At 34.9% G+C, this 20,808-nt stretch overlaps 1 protein-coding gene across 8 annotated transcripts in view; it reads right to left on the bottom strand.

The window, feature by feature from the left end:
- AKAP9 (A-kinase anchoring protein 9) overlaps positions 1-20,808 on the bottom strand; it is a 172,293-nt gene that overhangs the window by 106,028 nt on the left and 45,457 nt on the right. For 6 of the 8 annotated variants that reach the window (XM_069587350.1, XM_069587351.1, XM_069587352.1 and 3 more), the window contains exons 4-10: positions 14,293-14,346; positions 13,762-13,932; positions 12,811-12,966; positions 11,954-12,151; positions 6,754-9,129; positions 3,206-3,419; positions 1,143-1,219 (exon numbers count right to left, since the gene is read on the bottom strand). In XM_069587350.1, the coding sequence (XP_069443451.1) occupies positions 1,143-1,219; positions 3,206-3,419; positions 6,754-9,129; positions 11,954-12,151; positions 12,811-12,966; positions 13,762-13,932; positions 14,293-14,346 (3,246 nt within the window). The remainder of the gene's footprint in view (positions 1-1,142; positions 1,220-3,205; positions 3,420-6,753; positions 9,130-11,953; positions 12,152-12,810; positions 12,967-13,761; positions 13,933-14,292; positions 14,347-20,808) is intronic. The other 2 variants (XM_069587353.1, XM_069587359.1) reach the window with 1 other exon arrangement.

The raw sequence follows: 20,808 nt of genomic DNA, 5'->3' as shown, positions 1-20,808 counted from the left end.
ACTAATATCACCCTCCCCACACCTTCAAATTATAAATACGCTGGCTGAGATGGAAAGCTGTGACAAGCCTAGGCGTGTACATCAAATCTTGAAATATTTCAAATATGCAGAAAAAGCTCATCTATTACCTAGCTATAATAAATACTAATAATATTCTGTCATATTATATCCATATTTTAAAAAATTGAATATTACATACAGATTTGAAGATTTCTGAGTTAAGTACTGCTTATCTATTTCATTACCTCTCTGTCAGAGAGGTGATTATCTAACATGCATGTTTTTATCCTTTTTCCTTTTGAGATTTACTGATGGAACACACACACTCTTGCAATGAACGTATCTGGCTATGCACACATGTGAACCTAAGTAGAAGTAAATGTTGGACTGTGTGACGGACATAAACTCAACAGTATACCTTGGCAATCTGCTTCTCAAGGTGGCACACTCCCACCAGGGGTACAGAAGTTCTGTTTCACCTGATCTTCACAAATACGATTATAGTTGGTATACTTAGTTTTTAGATTTGGCAATCTACAGTGTGAAATACTGTCTCACTAGACATGTGCAAGACCCCCAGCTAAGTCATCAAATTCATTCAACCACCCAAGTGGGCAGGAGTGGGAAATAGGCCCGCTTAAGGCTCGATTGGTCAGCTTTTTAAAATTAGGCAAATCTTCTGTAGAATCTACTACTGAGATAATTCACTTACGTTTCTTTTGTTTCAAATTGATTATCAGGAAAACATTTAAATACTTATTTTAAACTTAAAAACTCAGGAATATTTTCTAAATACAGTTCTGAAGTAAGACTGTTCAGTTCAGTCGCTCAGTCATGTCCGACTCTTTGCGACCCCATGAACCGCAGCATGCCAGGCCTCCCTGTCCATCACCAACTCTCAGAGTCCACCCAAACCCATGTCCATTGACTCGGTGATGCCATCCAACCATCTCATCCTCTGTCATCCCCTTCTCCTCCCGCCCTCAATCTTTCCCAGCATCAGGGTCTTTTCAAATGAGTCAGCTCTCCACATCAGTAAGATTGTAGGGAAAAGTAATTTCGATGATTCTGCTAAATCAAAACAGTAGTAACTTAAAATTTAGCATTTCTTGTCTAAAAGTACTTTTTAACTAATGTCTTACCTGTGTAAAATGAGAACATTCTTCAGATACTGCCTTGTGAAGTTTTCCAATAAGCATTTGTAAAGGCTTCACTTCACCTAACAGAATAGGTAGTGCATTAAAAATGTTCAATTTACATGCTTAGAAACTATTTTCATATTTAATTTATAACAACTGGAAGCTTCCTGGGAATAAGATTAGTTTTAAGTTCTTTATTTCTTTCAATGTTATTTTGTACTGCTCAGTGTTAACTGTATAAGATAATTTGTAGGATTTTCAATTTATATCCCACAAAATGATACAAAGCAGTGATGCACAATTTTTTTGCACTACAATCCAATATAAGAACTGTATCACACAGCATAACCCATCTGAGCCACCAGGGAAACTAGTCTACATATATTCACCCATATAAAAATGAAACAAAATGTCACAAACATTTATTCTTTCTACATCCTATGCACTCCAATATTTTCTGTTCTACCCTATTATTTAAAAAAAAAAAAAAGCTGGTCATTACTCACTGAACTAACTTCATCACCCATTAATGGACCCACTAATTAACTCGTAGGGTGAAAAACTACAGATTCTATCTGAAGAGGATACCAATACAAACAACATATGCTTAAAATCTTATTCAATTCAAACCCAAAGAACTTCTTTTTCCTGAAGTGAAAAGGATTCTTACTTAAGCCATGCTTTAAATTCTGTTCAAAAGAAGAATTCCAAACTTATGAACCATCTCATTCATAAAGGTAGATCTGTCAAGAATGGAGGTCTAAAGATACCTTGAACAGAGAAAGTCTAATTAACTGAATAACTGAATAATTATTAAAGATAAAAGTTAACTGCAACTAGTCTTCCACTTAAGGTTCCTTCAATGTTGTTGCTGACAACAGTGCCATCTTAGTCTTTTTGCTCACTCTACAGACTTCCAAGAAGTCTCATTCTTGTCCTTGGCCTCAAATGATCTCTTGACTTACAAATCTTTATCTTGAACTTAAACTTCCCCCTTATGTTTCAGCCTTTTTTCCATTGCATACTAGGTATCACTTTTCCAAAGTCATCAAGTATTTTTAACTCAATGTTCCAAGCTAAATACACTACTTTTCCCACAAATCTACTCCTCGTGACTGGCGTCACCATCAATCCAATTACTCAAAGTAGACACTCAGGGATCATTCTCAATTCCTCCCCCTTACTGCTAATACTAACTGCAGATTACAACCCACCTCTTTAACTCAAACTTTTCTTCCAATGACATTTTAGCTCAACATCTTAATGTTAACAGAATAACGGCCAAAGCTGCTTAACTGGTCTTTCCATCACTTATCAGTTCAGTTCAGTTCAGTCGCTCAGTCGTGTCCAACTCTTTGTGACCCCATGGACTGCAGCACACCAGGCTTCCCTGACCATCACCAACTCCCAGAGTTTACTCAAACTCATGTCCATTGAGTACATCACTTATCACCTCCCTTAATTTGCTCCAGTGATGTCATCTTAAAATAAAAATCTTACTATGTTCCTCTATTTGAAATCCTGCATTAGGTCTTACAACCAACAGCATAAAGGGTAACGTGTTTCAGTCAGTGTATATGAAACCATTTCTGATCCAGCTGCTGACAGGCTTTGGCCCTCACTACTTTTGCACACACCTTGAACTCTCAATTCTCCAAAACGGATGTCATCTCACATCTCTAAATTTCAGACTCAAGCTCCTTTCCTAAAGTTCCAACCTCCCTACTCCTGCCTACTGCCTCACTCTTCCAGGAAGTATTAGACTTTTCTCCTCTCTCCCTCCATTCTTTCTGTTTATTCTTCCATCACAGAAAATTTCCTATTGTTTTCTAAGAGTTTATTTTATATTGCTTTTCCACAGGACTGCTGATTTCTTGGGGAAAATAATTCAGTGATTTTTAAACTTCTCAAGCACTTACACATACAGTCTATGATTGTATGAACAAATGAGTCTAGAACTGGGAACTCCCAGTCATGTTCCTCCATGGGGTCTAAGTTAAGAACAGAATCACGAAGTGGTGGGCTCTAAGTGATACTTACTTAGAATTTTCTTAGAAACCATTTACCTGTTTCTTGTGTTTTTATATTCTGTAGCTCTAGCTGGTGTATTTTCTGAAGTTCCTTGATCTTTTCCTCTTGAGCAGAAATAAGCTCCTGTTTAAGACTGCAAAGAGCTTTATGTTTTTCATTTTCCATATATTCACGAACTTGATCCACATGAGTTGAATAGACCAGAGACAGGCATATACGTTGGGCTTCCATCTGGAGCCTTAAATCATTCTTAAAGTGAATTAATGTGCAGGTTAGAACAATTTAAAATGACTAATCAAACAATTTAACTTATTTTTGCATATACCCATTACGGGTGGGGGGGATACATGAAATTATAAACTATAATTGAGTGAGAAAAAAATTAAATGTCACTTTTCTTACATGAAATTATTTTCTCATTCAATCTGTTGCACTGACCTAGGAACAACTTTTTCAAGGAAAATAACACAATATTTTCATCACTTCCTGGTAAAGTTTGACATTTGGTAACGTTAGGATGGCCTGATCTTTCATTTTTGTTCAAAAATAACATTTTTAAACAAATATGGGCTTCCCTGGTGGCTCAGCTGGTAAAGAATCCACCTGCAACGTGGGAGACCTGGGTTCGATTCCTGGGTAGGGAAAACCCCCTGGAGAAGGGAACAGCTACCCACTCCAGTATTCTGGCCTGGAGAGTCCATGGGGTTGCAAAGAGTCAGACACAACTGAGTGACTTTTAATAAGCAAATATAGAGAAATGCAAATAATAATGAAATAAACACTTATGTACACATATCACAAAGTAATAAATACAATCATTTTATCTTTGTTATTCATTTCTCTCCTATTATTTTGGTTTAGAAATGAAATATAGATAAAACTTAATCTATCATGCTCCCATTCTTTCTTCCCCAGAGGCCACCATATTATAAATTTGATCATAAATTTGCTGCAAATCCAGTTCACTTCTTACACTCTCATTTCTCAATCCATCTATAAACAGTGCATATATTTTACATTTTAAAGAATTTACATAAATGGTGCAAAATGGCATTTATTTCGCAAATTACTCTTCTCATTCAATATGCTTCTGAGATCTTTCCATGGAGATACACATAAATTTATTTTAACTTGGTGCTATATATATGAATATTACAATTTGTTCATTTCCTTTTTGGAGATCAAATGGATTATTTCAAATTTTAGATATTTCAAAAATGCTGCAATAAATTCTTATATATATGCCCTTGTACATATATGATAATGTTTCTCTAATGCACATGTGTGCTAAGTCGCACCAGTCATATCCTATGGACTGTAGCCCGCCAGGCTCCTCTGTCCAGGATTCTTCAGGCAAGAATACTGGAGTGGGCTGCTACGCCCTCTTCAAGGGGATCTTCTTGACCCAGGGTTCAAACCCGTGTCTCTTGTCTCTTGCACTGGCAGGCGGGTTCCTTACCACTAGCACCTCCTTGGAAGCCCTGCTCTATTGTAGTGATTCTCAAAACTGTAGCCCAAATCAAAATCACCTGGAGTGCTTATTAAAACAGATTTCTGGGTCCCTACCCCAAGCTTCTACCTAAAGAGGCCTGGTGTGAGCCCTAAAATTTGGATTTTAACTTGTTTTCAAGTGATGCTGACACTGCTGGTTAGGGACCACACGCACTGCCAGTAGAAATGTAAACACTACATGGTAGACCATGTATACTGCATCAATATTAGATTTTAGCAAAATTTTTTATGCAAATACACAATTTTACACTGATATATTTAATAATGTAGGTGAATACTCATCTCCCCACATCCTCATCACACTTCTTATTGTGAACCTTATTTTATCAAACTGATAGGTATAAAATGCTATTTCACTGTTATATCAATTTATAATGTTGAAAGCATCTTTTCATGTTTATTAGCCAATTAGTAGAAGTATTTCTGTGGCTGTAGTATTATTTCTAAGCACATTTAGATTGCTCTTTGGTGTTACTATTGTGTAAACTGTTGCTCAATTTCTTCATGAGCTTCGTTCCATAAACACACACCTCACTGTTCTCCCCATCCCTAAGGGGGTTTGTCTTAGCAGTGATGTGTATGTCAGGGACAGCTTTTGCGTTTGTCTCTTTACTTTATAGAAGTTAACATCAAGGAGATGGTATCTAAATGTCACTGAAATTGTCTTCAGTTAGAAAAAAATAATCGCTTTAGTGAGAAAAATCAGACCATTTTGACAACTTCAAATTTGGGTCCTCTCGTAGTAATGCCTTTAAAAAATTTTTTTAAATGATCTTTTGACATTTTTAAGAGTGATAAAATTAAACCTAATTATGGTTTTGAAAACAATTTCAGATATTTAATAAAGCATTAACAGTTATATAAGCAGAACTTAACTATTTAGGTTATTAAAATGTAAAATCTGATATAAGATCATAAATATGAGCACATTTATTAACAAGCAGAAAGAAAAAACTTTCCAAGGGCTTCCTACTATATAGAGGATAAAATTTCAGCTTCTTACAAAGTCTGTAAGGCTCTCCAAGATCTGGTCTTTTCCTTCTTCAAACTCTTTTTCTTCCCCTCTCTTTCCCTCAAACTCAACCAAACAGGTCTTTATTCTGTTCCTCAAACTTATTTCCTGCCATCGCAGTTGCTCTAATTTTCCTGTGGTAGACTCTTCACTGTCATTCAGATGGCAGTTCAAATGTCAGTTCCTCCTAGACCCCTTTCCTGACCACCCTATTTAATGACTACCCACCATTCTCTATCACATTATCTCTTTTATTTTCTTTATAAAACATCACTATTTCTTAACTCTTCTACTTACTTCTTCATTTGCTATCTGCCTCCCTCACTAAAATATATGCTCTGTGAGAGCTAGAACCAATTCTTACTCTTGTCCATCACTGTATTACTACCTGGCAAGACACTCTATAAATACTTGTTTAGAAATGAAGAAACACCCATAAAGCTCTAGTTAACGCCATTATACAATGTGCCCAGTGGGATCTTCCTGCTATTTCTAATTTCAGTGTCTATCAAATATAAACTGTCAGGAATGATCTAGTATTACTCATTATATGTATTCTTTAATTGTATTTAGAATTAATATTTTTTTCCCCTTTAGGTATAATAAGACTTTGAGAAAACTAGGATTTAAATCAATATCTTTTTATCAGGGAAATAGAGTTTCATAACTATTGAACAACTACATGAAGTACTAAAAAGTTTTAAGAGTTAATCTTCAGTTAACCTTGAAAACACCAATACAAAAGGAGACTCTGAAACCAATCTTTGGAATTGCAACGAAATATTACAAAATAATTATTTTAATGCTCTCTCAGCAAAGTTATTTAAACTTGCTTTTTCAAAGAAAATGTGTTCTATTTCCTGAGCAGATTAACTAAAAGAGAGGTAACATGGTTTAACAAAAAACAGATAAAAGAAATGTACATGATAGGTGTAAGTGAGAATTACATCACAGGGTTAATTTTCATTCTCTTGTAAGGAGGTTAATTTACGTTGTATGAAGATGAAAAGTTTCAGTACGAAATGTACACTTTAGTGTATACACGTTAAGTAAACATACCTGTTCTGATTTAAGTACGCTGAGCTCCTGCTGAAGTTTATGGTTTTCACCTGGATCAGCAGTCCCAAGTGATGATTCATTTGTCACTGATGGCAAGTGAGCAGAAAACTGTTGTTTGCTTTCTTTTTCCAGAGTCATATTTTCAAAAGGAATTTTATTTACCTCCGTTATTTTTGATTCTTTACCAAAACCTTTACTTATTTTAGGAACTGACCCTCCAGGATCCCTGCTAGTTGAAACTCCATCTTTCAAAGAGCTTGAATGGACATCACGCACATTTACATTTTCTGTCCTACTGTGGGCAATTATGATTTCTAGCTCTCTACATCTCAATAGAACTTGCTCTTTATCTTGCTTTAAAGATGTAACTTCTTCCATTAGAAAACTTATCTCGTCATGTTTCTGTTTTAATTGCTCAGAAAGATCAGACAGTCTCTCTGACAGCTCTAACTTTTCTCGCTTGGTTACCTCCAGTTTTTCCATAAGTTCTGTTGTGTCTTTCTCAACCACCTCACCAATTTCCAATGGTTCTGCTGTAAAAGTCTTGTCATCGTCAAAGACTGAACTTTTCATTTTCACTATACTTGGGTTTATTCTTTGCAAATGATGGAGCTCTTCACTAAGTGCTTTTAGCTTACTTTTATACTCCACTTCTTGCTTATTTTTACTGTCTTCTAAATCACTTTTTACCTTGAGAAGGCAAGCATAATCCTCCTGTAATTCCTGATAGTTAACTTCAAAATTTTTTTCAGCAAATGAAAAAGTGTTCCTTTGCTTTTCAATCTCTTCAGTTAGCTGAATACATTGCTTTTTGAGGTCCTCATTTTCCTCTGTAAGTATTTCTATCTCTTTTTGCCAGCTACAGTCTTTGGATTGGGACTTAGTGGAGTCTATGAAAGTTAACCCTTCTTCTTGGTTAACAGGAGTATGTATTTTTAACACGTCTTCAAGGGCCTTCTTTTCATCTTTAAGAATGCTATTCTCTGCTTCAAGTTGTGCAAATTTTTCTTGAAAGTCATCCTCTTTTTCCTTCATTTGTTTCTCCAATAATTCAGTTTTAAGTTGCAATTCTTGAACTTCCTGTTCAAGTGTACCCTTTTCCTTTTCTTCTTGTCTGAGTATTTCTATCTCTTTTTGCAGTTCGTTGATCTGAAGGGTCATTTCTTCTGATTTTGTATTCACGAGGGACTGCTGTAAATCTTTTAGCTTTGAAATTTCCAAAATCAGTTGGTTCTGTTTAGTTATCAAATTGTCTTTTTCAAATTGCATGGTTTCTATCTTTTGACTCATTTCATTCTGTAAGCCATCTATCTGCTGTTTATAGTGAATGCCTAAGTTATCTTTAAGCTTTTCAATATTTATTCGATGTTCAATTTCCAAATCTTCCTTCAGTTTGGAAAGTTCTTCCTCATGACTAAACAGGAGCTGTGTCCTCAGCCTCTCCAGCTCAGCTTCCTGTGATTCAGCCATTCTGTCCAATACAGCATTCTTTTCTCTTTCTAACATTTCAAGCTTTATCTTATAATTTGTAACTTCTGCTTCATGCTTTAATTCTAGTTCTTTCCTGGCTTCAGAAGCAGAAACAATCTCAGCTTTCAAATCTTCCACTGTACTAAGGGAGCTGTATGCTTCACTGAGTTTACTTTCTTGCTCAGCTATTGTCTGTCTAGCCCTTTGAATTTGGTCCCTTGAAAAGCTCAGTTCTTCAAAAAGGTCTTCCAGCTGTCTCTGGAGAGCAGACTTTTCTCCTGAAATCACTCCTATTTCTTCCTTGAGTTTTTCCTTTTGAGAGTTAGTATCTTGCAATTTTATATTCAGTTCATTTATTGCCATATTCATTAACTTTATTTGATCTTCATTAACTGTAATGCTTGGATGTGATCTTAGAGCATTCTCCAGCTCCCCCTTATGTCGTGTCCTAAGTTCATCTATCTGTGACATGTGTTGTTTTATTAATTCTTGTTTCATCTGTACTATCTGCTGCCCATACATCTCATCCAGCTCTGCCCGGAGTTGTTCCAACTTTCTTTGTGTTTCTTGTTCCATTCTTTGTAGGATATCTGTTTCAAATTGACTGTCTTTATGATTTTTCTTCTGAAGTTCCTCAACTGTCCCCATTAATTGTTTTATTTCTTCAGAACACTGTCTTTCCTTTTGCTTGGAATTAGTCAGTTCTAATTTCATATTTTTTATCTCTTGGTTCTTCTGTACAACCTGCTCTTGTAATTCTTCCAGTAATTTATCAGCAGCTGTTACTTTATCCTTTAGGTCAATAGTTTTTTTTTCTTCTTCTATTATTTTTGTATTTAATTCTTCAATGACTGCTTCCTTTTCCTGTATTTCTTTATTTGAGTTTTCTACTTTTTTATCCTGTTCCTTTATAAAGAAAAAATGAAAACATAAAAATGGCATTTTTAGTTTCTGGTTACTTATACCCCTTAACCCCATCACCAAAAAAATTGATAGAAAATTGCTTTTTACATTATTCTATAAAAACTAACGGCTAAGCTTGCTCCTTCATTTTTCTTACATCAATGAGACACAGGACTTGTGTAGCCAACACTACCTATGAGCAAATATCATAGCAATGTTGGTCTTCTTGGGGGGAAGAAATTTTTCTTGCATTGCTATGATTAAATGTTTTAATTAAAAAATTTAGTGGGATCAAAATATGTCTAAACCATTATATTTTCTTTCTTATTAATTGATCAACATTCTAAGTATTTGGTATTTACAACTGCAAGAGGACTACATACCCTTTACAGTTCTAGACATAATCCTAAAAAAAATCAAGGTTCTTCCCATACAGTATTTTAGTGACCTGAAGGTTTGGTGGGCAGGTGCTATGAAAAGAGTAAAACAACAAAAACAGGCTCCTAAAGGTCAGCCTTAACTTCATTCCTAAGGCTAAATGAATCAGAAGTTCAGCGATATGCCATGCTTAAGTGGCTGAATTGCAAGTGACATGCAAGACAATTATGCCATTTAGAGCATATCAATTTGATTCTACATCTTGGGGGTAAACAGAAATTTGAAAGCAAGACGGGTGTTTTTTTACCCCTGTTCTGATTTAGGACTTTATTTTGGAACTGCAGATGAATCAAAACCCAAAACACATGCCAAGGCATGTCCCCAGTCACTCACAGAAGTGTCACAGCATGAGACAGTCAAGTAGAAGCCCTGGAGACAAAGTTCTGTCTCTGTCATTTACTTGCCTGAGTGGTTAGGGCTGCTGTCCCAAGGACAGAAAAAACAGTAAAATTTACAGGTCAGAATATACTTAAGTAATTAAAATCACCTTCAGAAGACAAAAGCCCCAGGTCAAGAGGACTTAAAGGCACCTCAAATGGATGTGGTAACTTACCTTTAAAAAAAAAAAAAAGAATGTCAAGGCCTAGGGAAAAAGAAAGTCTGAGAGGGGAATAGTGGCAGTGCCCATGCAAGAATGGTTCAGGAAAGAGAATCAAGGTACCAGGTGACTTTGGGAATCCTAATCCCTCTGGGAAAGTCACACCTAACCTAGAAAGCAAGGCAGGGGGCTGCTGTAAACAGAAGTAAGAATTTCAGTCCAAAGACATGGCCATTCCTACTGTCAGATGGACATAGGAGGTTATCATAGCCTAATCGGCTTTGGCTTGGTATCACATATCCCGTCAATGTCACCATGCCTTATTATTGATACTGAGCCTTCTGGCCTAGACTACCTTCTGGCAGTCTACTAGGTCTAAACTGCCTTTCTCTTCTTACCTCCTGGAAAGACTCATTTTCAAAGACAATTGCTTTCTAATCAAACTATTTTTTGACGCTGATAAAACATTTTTAACATGGTTCAACCTGGGTCTTTATGCACACTCCATCCTGTTTAAAATGTCCTCTTATCAGTTCAGATTCATAATTTATTCACCGTTCACCAAATAAGTACTGAAGAGCTTCTATGTGTCATATATTGCACCAATTATGAAGAAAACAAAATTCAATGAAAGGGAATTGTTCTTATTTACAGACTTACCTCAAATATCACTTCCCTGCTAAGCCTACCCTGAATCACTTCCCTATGAAGCCAGACCTGCCCAGAATTTCCAAAACACTTTTTACCCATACTTAGCCTTGTCTTGGGGTGCCTTGCATACCATGAGTTTTAGTGAAGAAAAAAGCACATTTAAGCATCACTATCTCTTGCAAGAGCCTGATGCAAAACAAGTGTTCTATAAACATCTACATAATGATTTTTAAATTACTTTGGTTGTAAATCATGTATATTTTATAATTTCAGTATCTTAAAATTGTACATTTCTAATTTCCCTAAGCAACAGTCTCTGGAATCAGACTACACAGATTTGAAAGCTGGCTCTACCAATGTATTACCTGTATACCTGGGCAATTTACTTCATCTTGCTTTGCTTTAACTTCCTCATCTGAAAAATGGGGGTGATAACAGTATTTACCTCATAAGATTGTTGTGATGATTCAATGAGATAATATAATATGTGTAAGATGCATTGAGTATTTCCTGATACCAAGTAAACAAAAACAAATGATACCTAATACTTTTATTGTTATCCAAACAGTAGTCTCGTTGTGCTAATTTCTCAACATCCTGCAGAAGAACTCCCTAAATTTATAAAAAATACTGTACTGTATGTATAGTCTGTCCTCATTATTCAAGGATTCCAAATGTGTGAACCTGCCTACTTGTTTAAATTTACAGATAACTCCAAAATCAATACTCAGTCATTTGTAGAAGTGCATAGAGTGGTAAAAAATTTAAGCTGCTGGACATGCATGATTCAAGCTAAGATGATGTCAAACAAGATGAGCAAGGTGAGAGAACAAGGAAGGAGACAATGAGGATGGAGGTGGCAGGCAGTAGTGGAATGTACTGTAAAAACTTCTGGCTCTGCGCTAGCCCAATAGGGTTTGAATCGCAATTAGGAGGAGGGGGGTGGGGTGCTACCTTTAGACCAGTCACTAACACTTTTGACTTTCATGTCTCTTTTGAAAATTAAACAAGCTATAATCTACCAGAATCTTTTTAGGATTTAATATTACAATCTGTATGATATGCACAATGTTGTAAGTCAAATATACTTCAATAAAATTAAAAAATAAAATACAGTGGAAAGGGTAAAACAAATCTATATGATATGTGTGTGTGCATGTAGGCATGTATGTGTGTGTGTGTGTATGTGTATAAACATACCATTTCATATGCTCTAATTTTCTCTTGCAAGAAACTAATTTGCATTTTGAAGTCTTCTTTCTTTCTGTGATAATCTTCTAACAGGTGGTCCTGTTCTTCCAGCTGCTGCTGATGAGTGAGGATCTGCTGCTTGGCTTGTAGCAAATCTGCAGCTGTGCTACTATGCGTGCTGTTTCTCAGAGTTTCGCTTGCCTGCAACTTGAAAATATAAAGAAACCCCAAAATATTAAATTCTTAAACGAGTGCACCAAGGAATGGACATCCTTTGTGGGTGCTGCTCGGCTAATAGTTGCTCTCTGGGAACTGTGCTGGATTCAGAGGTTTGAGACTCCAGCCAACACGTTTCCATAGCTGATCAAATAAGTATGGGTACATTATCTAAGCTGACAGATTCCTCCTTTATCTCAAATTATTTTCTGTTGCTCATCATCAAAAACCTTGATTAATACAACTAGTTTCCTATGAATCTTATTAAAGGTAAATGGAATATATTCATGAAGTTACATTCCAGAACCTAACTAAAATAAAGTCACACCAGGGTATGACTTCAGACATCCTTTAGATAAAGGATATAACTACAGGTTAATTTCTGCAAAAATTCACCTTATCAAACTTATAAGATTTTAAAATATAGATAAGGAAGAAGTATAAAGAAACTAATAGCATAAAACCGCTCAAGAAGTATGAATTAAATTCCTAGTTAATATAACAAGTATTTACCAGTTTTCTCAACATAACACATTACATAAGCAAACATGACCTTTAAAGAAATTTATATTTGTTCTACAAAGTATGAGAAAAAAATTTTAATTCATTATTAAAAATTTAATAAAGTTTCTTCTACTAGTAATACTTACATGCTGGAATTGAATCTGTAATTTTTGACTCTGCTCTGTCAACTCTAAAAATTCTCTCATTGTCTCATCCTTTTCTCTTCTTGCTTGTTGTAAATTAGCAGTGAGCTGGGTTATGATGCCATCTCTCTGCTTAATGGCAGCTTCAAATTCTTGCAACTAAAAAACATCAGTGAAAATTAAAAGTGCTACACTTATTTAACAAAAAATTAAATATTAGCACAGGTAACTTCAAAAATAAGATATTCAAAATGCACTGGCAGAATTATTACAATTTGTAAGCAATCTTTTCCATATTTGAAAGCTATTATCTTGCAATCAGTTTTACTTCCAAACCAACTCTAAAAAGATTATCTGAACTAGGGAACAAAACACATTAGATTTGACTTACCCATATATCTACTTCTAGAAGGACAAGTGTCTTTATATTTAGGGATGCTCCAGTGTTTGTAGGTATTACCATGATAGCCACACTTAAGCCTTACTTGTTTCTAGAGAAGGTGAAACTGAAATATATTCTGTCGTCCCCTTCAACGTCCTACTTCACCTTGTTTTCATAAATGACTGCCACAAACTAACAGATGTCATTTTAACTATAAGAAGTTATTTACAAAGACCTGCTGACAGGTTTAATGAGTCTAAGTCATAGTGTATTGACGTGGTTTACAATATAAGTTTCTCTCAGGCTGACTACAAAAATATCCATCCATACTGAAGTGATTTCATTCTAGCTAACTCATTAAGTTTAATAAAATATCTATGCTATATTTAGGCTTATTAATGGACTAGTTTTAACCAATGCTGTTTATGATATATATAAGGACAAATATCACGAGATGACTCTAAGTCACAATTTAAAAATCCCATTTTTAAAGAATGTATCTATACTACCATTCAAATTTCCTATTTTTGTTTTGTGAGTAACGAAACAAAAGCCACATAAGGTAAACACACCTGCTTCAGTCCTTCGGTCCCATAAGTAGCCCTCATTTCTTCTAGTTCTCTGTTGAGCTCTTCAATCTCATGTTGTTTCCCAGCCAATTCACTTTCCATCATCTCTAGGTGGGTCTGATTGTATTGTGCTCCATGTTCAGAATAAGAATCATCAACACCAAATTCTTCTTCCTATGCCAACCCAGATTTTAAATAATTCAGTACTAGCAACATTTTCTCAGGAAAAGAAATTCAAAAACTGAATCCCACAGCAAAGTCCACTTTAAACATCACTCATCACCTGGGAATTTACCAACATGACAACCTACTTTGTTGTTAATGTGATAAATATCTCAAGAGCAAAAACAAGATATCTGCAAATTCTGTTACAACTGAGTTTTACAACAAAAGGTGGATAATTTTGTTTTGTTATACATTAAAAGCATTTAGAAATCACACACAGAAAGAAATACATGCAGGAAAAAGCTTTGTTAGTAACCAGCTTTAAATAGAATGAAACATTAGTATCATAAGTAGTTTTAAATACTGTACCCTTAATAATTCTGTAGGCTTTCCTGTTCTCACCACAAAACTGCAACCATTTACCTGTACAAAAAAAATTTCCTGAAATATTATGATTTTAGAATTTTATTTAAAGCTTAAAATTGATTTGTGCTCACTGTATCTATGCTTTTCTTATGCCTAAGGAAAATGCCACACTGGCAAAAACAAACACAGTGATTAAATTTAAACATCTAAAAAACATTGTGCCTGTTTCAAATGCCACTGACTCCTCATACATTTGAGTGCTCACAGTGAAAATGACACTGTGCTATACACATTTCCATCTAAGTGAGTTAAAGTGCTAAGCACAGTTTCTCTTCTGTCCCAGATCCTCCTCTACAAAACACCTAAAATCATGTGAATAATTGGTTTTTGATAAAGCCCTATTGATTTAAAAGTGAAACTGTTTACTGGTCTAAGTCTACTGGAGAGCAAGTGAAGAAGGAAGAGGAGACGAAGAGCTGAGGAAAACCCCCCCAAGAACTTTCGCCTGGGGGTACTACGAGAGCCTTGCCAACTCTAACAGACGCGGAGACTCTCCACAATACAAATGCCTCTATCACCGACATTTTGCGGTAGGAGGAAGAAAGTTGACAGAATAGGTCTCTGAGGCCGACCTGGAGGCCGATTAATTTCAAATCAATTAATCTATTCAATAATCCCTACTTTCCCCCTAACAGCAAACAACTGAACTTCATTCTTGCTTACATCTTAATTTTTCACATTCTATGGTAACAGAATCCAAGTTATGAAGCTTTTAATACTGAAATACATAGCGTATCCTAGAATTAGGATTAGATCTATATGGATCACAACACTATAAAAGGGGGGATGATCCTAATTAAGAGTTCTTTATAAAGTCTGATTCCTTTGCTTTTTCACCAAGGATAATTTCAGAAAACAAAACCAAAGTTTAAAAAAATTCACCTTTATGGCAACGCATTATTGCAATTGTGAAAACTATCAAAACACAGCAGTACTAACTCTATTAAGATTATTAATAAAATCACTTGTGATAACTTTCAATTAAATTCATCTAAATTTCAACTAGCTTTCTTTGATTTTTAAAAAATTTATTTATTTTAATTGGAGGATAATTGCTTTACAGTACTGTGATGGTTTTTGCCATACAGCAACATGAATTGGCCATAGATATACACGTGTCTCCCCCAATCTGAACCTACCTTCTACCTTCCTCCCCACCCGTTACACAGCGCTTTGATAAATGTCTACTGAAATTTTTTCTTTAGGGTAACAGAGTAATTAAATGGATTTTATGAATATTTTCAAATATCATACTAAGCAAAGGATATTCCTTTAAGTGGTGATGATATCACTATCACATAAATTAGTTATCCATTCATTTTAACTGTATATACAAACATTCTACATAGCCAACATTCAGCCGAAATTTTCTGTAAGCTGAGCACATTTTATACTTGAGCTACTCATATGCACTGGCTTCTATGCATAAAACACTACATGACTTTTCAAAACTTAATTGTCTTAGTATAATAAATATAAAAATTCTGCCAATAATTTTTAAAATTTCAGTATCATGTAAATGGGTAATAAAAGATTATACACCAGAACTAAACTAAAACAAACCATATTTCAAAGTTAAAACAGAAACACTCCTCAGAATATTAGGATCGTTAATAGCAATGAACTATTATGTTTTTAAATCTAGATAATTACTTCACTGTACCTAAAGGGTAGAGCATTTGTCTCATCCTTTACAATAGCCTTTTAAAGCAATACCTTGTAAGCCATAATATCAAAGTACATTAATAACTTGAAACATGAAGATTAGATGAACAGACTCCTTCAACTAAAAAATAATAACTTTTCTTAATGTCCTTCTTCATTGTGGCATCTGTCAAAATTATTTAACCTTTAGGTTATACCAATATAGTCTTGGTGAATTCACAACTTATTCCACCTGTCTAGACAATGTGAAGATTTGGGAAAGTACATAAGATGCATTCTAAATTTTAAAATGTTCTATAGGGTACCATTTCCTAAATATACTGCTATTCAGAAAAAACTCAGAGGAAAGATCACTCTTATAACTATGTTCTTCACACAGAAACTTTTCAGGGAACATCAGTTCAAAAACAGAAGAATAACTTATCTTTTATTGATGATTAATACTTTACTCTTATACTTAATCTGACGTGTGTACAAAAATTTGAATAATGGATGTTTAAATAAAAAACAGAATCTGATAGTTCAAAAAGTTCATAAAAATTACAGGACTTCAGTATGCCTAGCTGACTTTTGGATTAGAGCCAAGAAACTAAGGAGGTTAAGATCATTCATTCAAAGTTAAGTATCAAGCACCACGTTGTACACTTTCAATAAACACAGTTTTAAACTGTCCATTATACCGTAATAGAGTAGAGGCAGGCAGGGAGAAAATTTTTTAAATGGTGAAGTTAAAAAAAAAACAAAGAAAGAAATCCAAGTCAAAGTTGAAAGGCTGTTGAAAGGCTAAGTTCACATTACTCAATGGCTGGCTATAGTCTATATCTCCAATCCCAGTCAGTTATTTCAAAAATGTCATGAGCCATGTAAGTGACTTGGTTAAGAAATACTGAATAATGAAATCTGAATAATGAAATCCATAATGAGACTGTATGCTCTCCTATCATTTCATCTTTCTACACACAGCAAAGCATATTTATTTGTTTTATCTCTATGTATTGCCTGTAGCATTTCTGACTTTTCCCAAATAACCCTGCTCAAAGGCTGTCAATAAAAATATTTTATGTAAATATGATATTTGAGATATGAAATGTCCCTTCTCCAAGAACTGAAAAGATTATGTATAATTTGAGTTAATTTGTAAAATGGGCATTTTCCATTTAGTCTGATTTCGCTAGTATACACAACTGAATATATTTTAATACAGAACAGATCTTAGGTAGGTCATAGGATAAATTATCTGACTAATGCTTTCTAGACCTGAATCCATTTTTTAAGCCAAGGAGAATACTAATCATACAAGTCAAGAACATTAAGCACATACCATATCTACCAAAATAAAATTTCCAAGCTACTTTTAATTAAACATATAATTGGAATCTGAAATCCTTCTGAGAATAATTTGTTTAAAAAAATTCATTTGTTTCTTACAAACTTAGTATGAAGAAAAGCATACTTCCTTTGAAGCACTGTAAAAAAATTTCTTTTGCTGATTGTTTTTCATGTATCAAATATTGTATTAAGATCACCAAATAACCCTCAAAACAACCCTATGAGATAAATACTATTTCCATCATTTTACAGGTAAGGAAGCTGTATTTCAGAGGAAATACAGGAATAAATACAGGAAGCTGTATTTAAGTGAGGTATCCAGCTTCAAACAGCTCAGAGATCAGAAATCTAAACACACACTTTCTGGGCTCCACAGCCGCTGCCTTTTTATATTACCTTATTTCTCTATGCAGCAGAAAAATGACAGTGATATTTAGACAAAATACAACATAATTATGTGTCTTATGATTAAAACTATACAGTTTTGAAATTTTAAAATTAATCAAATGCAATTTTTTTAAGGAATCTCCACACTGTTCTCCATAGTGGCTGTACTAGTTTGCATTCCCACCAACAGTGTAGGAGGGTTCCCTTTTCTCCACACCCCCTCCAGCATTTATTGCTTGCAGATTTTTGGATCGCAGCCATTCTGAATGGTGTGAAGTGGTACCTCATTGTGGTTTTGATTTGCATTTCTCTAATAATGAGTGATGTTGAGCATCTTTTCATGTGTTTGTTAGCCATCCGTATGTCTTCTTTGGAGAAATGTCTATTTAGTTCTTTGGCCCATTTTTTGATTGGGTCGTTTATTTTTCTGGAATTGAGCTGCATAAGTTGCTTGTATATTTTTGAGATTAGTTGTTTGTCAGTTGCTTCATTTGCTATTATTTTCTCCCATTCAGAAGGCTGTCTTTTCACCTTGCTTATATTTTCCTTTGTTGTGCAGAAGCTTTTAATTTTAATTAGATTCCATTTGTTTATTTTTGCTTTTATTTCCAGAATTCTGGGAGGTGGATCATAGAGGATCCTGCTGTGATTTATGTCTGAGAGTGTTTTGCCTATGTTCTCCTCTAGGAGTTTTATAGTTTCTGATCTTACATTTAGATCTTTAATCCATTTTGAGTTTATTTTTGTGTACGGTGTTAGAAAGTGATCTAGTTTCATTCTTTTACAAGTGGTTGACCAGTTTTCCCAGCACCACTTGTTAAAGAGGTTGTCTTTACTCCATTGTATATTCTTGCCTCCTTTGTCAAAGATAAGGTGTCCATATGTGTGTGGAATTTATCTCTGGGCTTTCTATTTTGTTCCATTGATCTATATGTCTGTCTTTGTGCCAGTACCATACTGTCTTGATGACTGTGGCTTTGTAATAGAGCCTGAAGTCAGGCAAGTTGATTCCTCCAGTTCCATTCTTCTTTCTCAAGATTGCTTTGGCTATTCGAGGTTTTTTGTATTTCCATACAAATCTTGAAATTATTTGTTCTAGTTCTGTGAAAAATGTGGCTGGTAGCTTGATAGGGATTGCATTGAATTTGTAAATTGCTTTGGGTAGTATACTCATTTTCACTATATTGTTTCTTCCAATCCATGAACATGGTATATTTCTCCATCTATTAGTGTCCTCTTTGATTTCTTTCATCAGTGTTTTATAGTTTTCTATATATAGGTCTTTAGTTTCTTTAGGTAGATATATTCCTAAGTATTTTATTCTTTTCGTTGCAATGGTGAACATACACACCGAGGAAACCAGAATTGAAAGAGACACATGTACCCCAATGTTCATCGCAGCACTGTTTATAATAGCCAGGACATGGAAACAACCTAGATGTCCATCAGCAGATGAATGGATAAGAAAGCTGTGGCACATATACACAATGGAGTATTACTCAGCAGTTAAAAAGAATTCATTTGAATCAGTTCTGATGAGATGGATGAAACTGGAGCCAATTATACAGAGTGAAGTAAGCCAGAAAGAAAAACACCAATACAGTATACTAACACATATATATGGAATTTAGGAAGATGGCAATGACGACCCTGTATGCAAGACAGGGAAAGAGACACAGATGTGTATAACGGACTTTTGGACTCGGAGGGAGAGGGAGAAGGTGGGATGATTTGGGAGAATGACATTCTAACATGTATACTATCATGTGAATTGAATCGCCAGTCTATGTCTGACGCAGGATGCAGCATGCTTGGGGCTGGTGCGTGGGGATGACCCAGAAAGATGTTATGGGGAGGGAGGTGGGAGGGGGGTTCATGTTTGGGAATGCATGTAAGAATTAAAGATTTTAAAATTTAAAAAATAAAAAACTAAAATAAAAAAATAAAGATAAGAGAAAAAAAATTAATCAAATGCAAACCAAAGCAGCCAAGATTATCAAACTTTGCAAATCTGTAAAGTGTAGTTATGTGTTGCTTAGAAAGGAATTTCATTTTTGAGGGGTATAATTCAGAAGTAATCTCTAAGAGTTCTAATATGAAGAGTATTATGTGAGATTTATTCCTTGGTTTATTTTTTACTGAAATGCATTTAATTTACCATGTTGTGTATTCCTTAGTTTACAAAACTGAACTATTGAAGATTTTTCTGTCTTCTAACACAGGGAATATGGATTAGAACTTCCTTGAAATTCTCGGTCAAATCAGTCCAATATAATTAAATCAAGTGGCTAGACCTAAAACTAGTCCAGAGGATCATGGATTGAAGCCAGTATCCATTTTAGCAATCTTGATATGACATCATCAAATGTTTCACAGATTATGAATTTTTCTACTGTATTCTATAGACAAATTAAAATATGTAAGTTTTTCAAAGTATAATCCATTATGAATTGAGGCCCCAAATGGGTTATATTGAAAGGATTATAATTCAAATCTGTAAAAGATTATTTGATAATTATCTTTCAATGTAAACTTCTAAATCACTAACTTTTCTCAAACTATAAATCACCTAACTGAGCTTCAGTGGTCAGCATCAGAAAAAGTATCAGAGGACTGGTCACACAGTAAAAGTAACTTTTCCTGAAAATTTGGTTTAAAAAAAATATGTATGTATGAATTGGTATATATTATGTGCACAATTATTCACGTATATTGCTTTTGTTCAGTCACATGGTTGTGTCCCACTCTTTGAGACCCCATGGACTGCAGCAGGTCAGGCCTCCCTGTCCCTCACCATCTCCTGAAGTTTGTCCAAGTTCATGACCACTGTATCAGTGACACCATCCAGCCATCTCATCCTCTCACGCTTTCTTCTCCTTTAGCTCTCAATCTTTCCCAGCATCAGGGACATTTCCAATGAGTTGGCTGTTGGCATCAGGTGACCAAAATACTGGAGCTTCAGCATCAGTCCTTCCAATGAATATTCAGAGTTGATTTCCCTTAAAATCTATTGGTTTGATCTCCTTGCAGTCCAAGGGACTCTAAAGAGTCTTCTCCAGCACCACAAGTCAAAGGCAT

Source organism: Ovis canadensis, chromosome 4, assembly GCF_042477335.2.
Source record: "Ovis canadensis isolate MfBH-ARS-UI-01 breed Bighorn chromosome 4, ARS-UI_OviCan_v2, whole genome shotgun sequence".
NCBI classification, from domain to species: Eukaryota; Metazoa; Chordata; class Mammalia; order Artiodactyla; family Bovidae; genus Ovis; species Ovis canadensis.
This window is presented reverse-complemented; position numbering and strand designations above follow the sequence as displayed.